Source organism: Notechis scutatus, chromosome 4 (genome assembly GCF_049901735.1).
Source record: "Notechis scutatus isolate UNSWTSFEM ecotype Mainland chromosome 4, rNotScu1.2, whole genome shotgun sequence".
In the NCBI taxonomy this organism is placed as follows: Eukaryota; Metazoa; Chordata; class Lepidosauria; order Squamata; family Elapidae; genus Notechis; species Notechis scutatus.
The window spans coordinates 38,344,054-38,350,053 of record NC_142012.1 but is presented as its reverse complement, the minus strand read 5'-3'; the positions used below and the strand labels follow the sequence as shown (position 1 = coordinate 38,350,053).

The following is a 6,000-nucleotide window of genomic DNA, read 5'->3' as shown; positions in this document are numbered from 1 at the left end:
TCTTCCACATCTGTCAATCCATTTTCCCGGAAATCCCACAGCAGGACCATTGCACACCTATGCTTCTTAGGCACATTAAATTTCATCTGTAGACAATGATTGGCTGAAAAACTAATTTCTCTTAACAAAGGAATACTACAAGGGCAGCATAATGATCAGGTGATCAAAATGCAACTGTACACAGCTTTCCCAAACCCCTTCGAACTTGCAGAAAGTGACTGTAAACAGGGCTTAGATGCTCCATACCTTTCTTAACAAGCCTAAAAAAAACTTTCGCGCTTGGATGCACAGGCAGTGTAAAAAAAAAAAAAAAGGTGGTTTTATTATGCATTGGTTCTATAGTGGGGAATTTTGACTCAAACCCTCCGTCAGCCGCAGCTTAACGCACCGCCAGAGCCCGACGACCTCTAAAAAGCTACGGACTCCCCATCGCTGCCCCAGGCAAACGCCGCCAGGCACCCAGGGATTTCCCCCTGCCCTTCAGTCACCGGGGGAGGGGGGGGAGGGGTCACGCTTAAGTCCGCGCGTGCGCACCTAATAAACCTTTTTTTTACGTCACGTTCCTTCTATTTTACGGCGGGTTGCCAAGCAGAAATCGAAAGCCGGTTCGGCAACGCTTTTTAAATTGCGGGCTCTTGCTAAACGGCGCCCGCTTATGACGTCTGCAAAACACAGACGGCTAACGAAAGAACGCGACCATTTGAAGACAGGTCGAACCGGTAGCTGCTATGAAGGAAACGCCACTCTCTAATTGTGAGAAACGGTTCCTGCTCCGGGCTATCGAGGAAAGGAAGGTAACGGGGGGGGGAGATAATATCACGTGCGCTTCGAACTGCGGTGAGGCGCCCGAGGGACGGATGAATATCGGTCTGCGCATGTGCGTAGTGGGGTGAGAAAGCGGCGCCAGCTGCCTTTTGCCATCCACTTTTTTTTTTTTTTTAGTTGAGGTCTGCTTGAGATTGATGTTGCTAGAAATTGCAAACGTTTTCTGTGGAAGGATTTAGGCCAAGGGTCTTCAAACTTGGCAAATTTAAGGCTTGTGGACTTCAACTCCCAGAATTCCTGAGCTAACGTAACTGGAGGAGGAATTCTGGGAGTTGAAGTCCACAAGTCTTAAAGCGGTCAAGTTTGAAGACAGCTTGCTTTAGGCATATAATTTTCCAAACTGGACTGACAAGAGAGCCTGGTATTCTTCAGTCACTTGGAGCAGGGGTCTCCAACGTTGGCCACTTTAAGCCTGGTGGACTTCAACTCTCAGAATTCCCCAGCTGGGGAATTCTGAGAGTTGAAGTCCGCCAGGCTTAAAGTGGTCAACGTTGGAGACCCCTAATGTGGAGAGCCTGTTCTTGGACAGACATTCCAGAAGACTAGCTTTAGATACAAATAATCCTCGACTTACCACAATTCACAATTACCACAATTTAGTGACCGTTCAATTACCATAATTTAGTGACCGTTCAAAGTCACTGAAAAAAGTGACTCGTTTATTTTTCACAGTTTTTCACAGAAAAAAGTGACTCTTTATTTTTCACAGTTACAAGCTTTGTAGTATCCCCATGATCACATGATCAAAATTCAGATGCTTGTAAGGCAACTATTTCATACTTGTGACCGTTGCTGTGTCCCAAGGTCATGTGAGCACCTTTTGGTAACCTTCTGACAAAGTCAATGGGGAAGCCAGATTCACTTAACAACCGGGCTATTAATTTATCAACTGCAAGTGATTTACTTAACAACCGTGGGAAGAAAGGTTGCAAAATGGGGCAAAACTCACTTAACAAATATTTCACTTAACAGAAATTTTGGGCTCAATTGCCATAAATTGAGGACTACCTGTACTCTGGACTTATCATGGTGTAACCTCTGGATTGTTTTAACTGTTATAGGTAGTGCAGAACTTTATAAGTTCTTAAATATAAAAAACTTTAAAGTTATAAAAAACTGTAAAAGTCCTAAATTAGAAATGCCCAAAGTAAGCATCAACATATGAAGCATTTTTTTTAAATCTTTGAGATACAAAGATTTCTGATTGCCCTTTTTTCTGAAGTTTAATTTTTTTTAAAAGGTTAGAGTTAGAACTGAATTATGCAAGGTCCCTGCACAAAATTTTGGCTCTGCTTCCTCAGATTTGAGCATTTGATTTGAGCTATTTTTCATTCTTGCTGTTAAGTGTCTATATTGTTTCATATTTATAGCGTCTGGATGGGCGACAGTGCTACGATTACAGAAACCTCCGCATTTCTTTTGGTGTTGACTATGGCTGCTGTATTGTGGAGCTCGGAAAAACAAGGTATCCAGTGTTTTATAATTCTGTATATTGTATTTAATAGACTTGCAGTCTGGCTTTCAGGAAAACAATCTTTACAAAGCAAATTTTAACTTACATAACATAAATTACAAGATATAATGAAACCATGCAGGGTGTTCAGTACATTACTTGGTAAAATAACAAAAAAATACAATAAAATAGCAATATTAAATGGTATCTTTGTTAAAAGCATATTTTTTAAAATAAACACAATGTTGACTGAAATGAAATTATTTTTAAACCTCTTACAACGACTATCAGAAAGTGCCATATTTCCTTCCCAGGAGATGAAATTCCACACTTGTTAGATAATTAAAGAAAAAACTTATCCTTCATACATATTGTTCCCATAGTTCTCAGTGATGCAATAGATAGCAATGTTATTCATACTAACAATCAAATCAGGTTCATGCAGAAGTTGGGTATGTAACAAAAATCTAACTCTTAACATCTCTGATGAGGGCCTGTAAGTCTGGTTCAGTAGGAATCACAATCATGGGAAAGACTGCTGACCTGACAGTTGTGCAGAAAACCATCATTGACATCCTCCAGAAGGAGGGGAAACCCCAAAAGGTAATTGCAAAAGAAGTTGGATGTTCCCAAAGTGCTGTATCAAAGCACATTAATAGAAAGTTATGTGGAAGGGAAAAGTGTGGAAGAAAAAGCAGCAGGGATGACCGCAGCCTGGAAAGGATTGTCAGAAAAGGCCATTCAAAAGTGTTGGGGACTTTCACGAGGAGTGGACCGAGGCTGGAGTCAGTGCATCAAGAGCCACCACACACAGACGGATCCTGGACATGGGCTTCAAATGTCTTATTCCTCTTGTCAAGCCTCTCCTGAATAATAAACAACGTCAGAAGTATCTTACCTGGGCTAAAGAAAAACAGAACTGGTGTGTTGCTCAGTGATCCAAAGTCCTCTTTTCTGATGAGAGCAACTTTTGCATCTCATTTGGAAACCAAGGACCCAGAGTCTGGAGGAAGAATGGAGAGGCACACACTGCAAGATGCTTGAAGTCCAGTGTGAAGTTTCCACAGTCTGTGTTGATTTGGGGAGCCATGTCATCTGCTGGTGTTGGTCCACTGTGCTTCATTAAGTCCAGGGACAATGCAGCCATCTACCAGGAGATTTTGGAGCACTTCATGCTTCCTTCCACAGATGAGCATTATGGGGATGCTGACTTCATTTTCCAGCAGGACTTGGCACTTGCCCACACTGCCAAAAGCACCAAAACCTGGTTCAATGACCGTGGGATTACTGTGCTTGATTGGCCAGCAAACCCACCTGACCTGAACCCCATAGGGAATCTATGGGGCATTGCCAAGAGAAAGATGAGAGACATGAGACCGAATAAAATGCAGAAGAGCTGAAGGCCGCTATTGAAGCATCCTGGTCTTCCATAACACCTCAGCAGTTCCACAGGCTAATAGCTTCCATGCCATGCCGCATTGAGGCAGTAATTGCTGCAAAATGGGCCCAAACCAAGTACTGAGTACATATGCATGCTTATACTTTTCAGAGGTCCGATATTGTTCCATGTACAATCCTTGTTTTATTGATTGCATGTAATATTCTAATTTTCTGAGATTGTGGATTTGGGGTTTTCAAGAGCTGTAAGCCATAATCATCTCAATTATGACAAATCACGGCTTGAACTATCTTGCTTTGCATGTAATGAGTCTACCTCATATATTAGGTTCACCTTTTAAGTTGCATTACTGAAATAAATGAACTTTTGCACAATATTCTAATTTTTTGAGTTTCACCTGTAAATGAAGAAACTTTTCCTTTGATTTGTATCAAATAGCTATTCCACACCTACCTTATCTTCTATTTGATAGCACTTATAAAGGCATTATGCCATTTATTACTTTCAGCTAGGTATCCAGTGAATAGATTCCAGATATATTTCACTTCTATGTTAGTGTAGATTTTATAGAATCTTTGCCATTTCTTCTATTAACCAATAAGTGTCTGCGGTTTGATTCTAAAGATTGTGTCTTCTTTTTGCAGAGTTCTTGGGCAAGTGTCATGTGAACTTGTCTCCCCAAAGCCAAATCGTGCAACAGAAGGCATACTTTTCTTTAATCTAGAGTTGTCACCGATGGCATCACCGGCTTTTGAACCTGGAAGGTATGTGTGGGCCCCCCCACCTTGCAGTAACGAAAGGAGGATTCAAGTAAAACATTTCTCCCCATGCCCTGTTAATTGCCAAAATATTAAGTCTTCAACAGGGTAACTGGAACCATAAATTTCTCTTTCAAATGTTGAAGAGTTAATATTTTGGCAGTTCAGGGCATGGAGAATCCATTCCTTAATCCATGTCAATTTCCATGCAATATGTATGTAGTTCAAAAGAACGTATGTATCTGAAAATATTAAACTTTACTTCAAAGTTTATGTCCAAAATTAATGTATGGAACTACCTCTTCCTAGAACATAGTAATGTTAAGAATATGCAAAACATGCCTTTTAATGAAATATTATTCTGATCACATTTCCAGCAGTATTTCTTTTTTGTAAAAACACAAACTTGGACATCTAAGAAGTTTGAATTATTACTGTAGTCTGAGATCTAGTAAGGTTTTTGATACTGAAGTCAAAATATTTTCTCATTGTTTCAATAAAATGAGTTTCCTAAGTTCCTTTCTTCATTTAGTCATCTTTAACATTTGCATATTAAATTGATTTATTGACAACAAATACGATTAAAGGTTCACTATGAGCTTTTTATTTTATAAAATATAGTGCTCCTTTCTAATAACCTAAATGTTTCTGAGACTGAAAATGCAGCTCATCCAAAATAATACATGAAGAAATGTTGAAATTGTAAATATTGACAAGTGGTGATAACTTACGAACGGTTTTTATTTTTTAACATATAAAATGAAAAAAAAAAAAAAACCTACTAGTTGATATAATGTAAAGATCCCAGTGTCCCTTCAGATCTTTTAAACCAATTTTGAGACCTGGTTTACTTCATAGTGTCAGTTTAGTTTGAGAAAAAAGATAACAATACATTGTTTTCTGCAAATAATATTCCAATTTTTGTTATAATATTAACCATAGCAAGCGTATTATATTTTGAACCCAAAACAATCAGTTAACTGGAGATTTTTCATTATAAATATCTCAAAAGAGTCCAGGAAGGGAAATTTACACTAAGATGTCTGTATTAGTGATACTTGTGAAAAAATATGTAAGATGCAAAATCAAGATTTGAAAAACTTGATTTCTCATTTTTATCTGACAATGGATCCCTTTTCAAAGACATCTTTGGAACTCAATAATTCCTAGAAATTTAGAAAACAATGTACTGAGTTTTTGAAAATAAATTGTATGATTTTTTTTTTTACTCTAGGCAATCTGAATTGCTTGTAAAACTGAATCGGCTATTAGAAAGATGCCTAAGGAACTCCAAATGTGTAGATACTGAATCTCTTTGTGTTGTTGCTGGTGAAAAGGTGTGTAATTATATGAATTCCAGACAACAAGCATTGAAAAAATCTAATGTCTTTTGTTTTGGAATTCATGTATTTTAAAGTAAATTGCATTCTTTTGTATATTTTCCAAACTAGAAACTCTGATTATAATCTGATATATAATTTTACATGCAAGTCATGTTTTAGATTTTCCAATCTTTTCTTCCTAAGTTTTAAGTATTTTTATGTTATTTTTGTTGTTTTTAACAC

At 38.1% G+C, this 6,000-nt stretch overlaps 1 protein-coding gene across 3 annotated transcripts in view; it reads left to right on the top strand.

Annotated features, from left to right (window-relative positions):
• The first annotated feature begins 557 nt into the window (after positions 1 to 557).
• The window catches only part of EXOSC9 (exosome component 9), an 18,996-nt gene continuing 13,553 nt past the window's right edge, over positions 558 to 6,000 (top strand). Inside the window, exons 1-4 of one of the 3 annotated variants that reach the window (XM_026667062.2) lie at positions 558 to 753; positions 2,196 to 2,290; positions 4,322 to 4,441; positions 5,670 to 5,772. In XM_026667062.2, the coding sequence (XP_026522847.1) occupies positions 4,413 to 4,441; positions 5,670 to 5,772 (132 nt within the window). In that variant the 5' untranslated portion in view covers positions 558 to 753; positions 2,196 to 2,290; positions 4,322 to 4,412. Of the gene's footprint in view, positions 890 to 2,195; positions 2,291 to 4,321; positions 4,442 to 5,669; positions 5,773 to 6,000 lie in introns of all 3 variants that reach the window. The other 2 variants (XM_026667061.2, XM_087963176.1) reach the window with 2 other exon arrangements.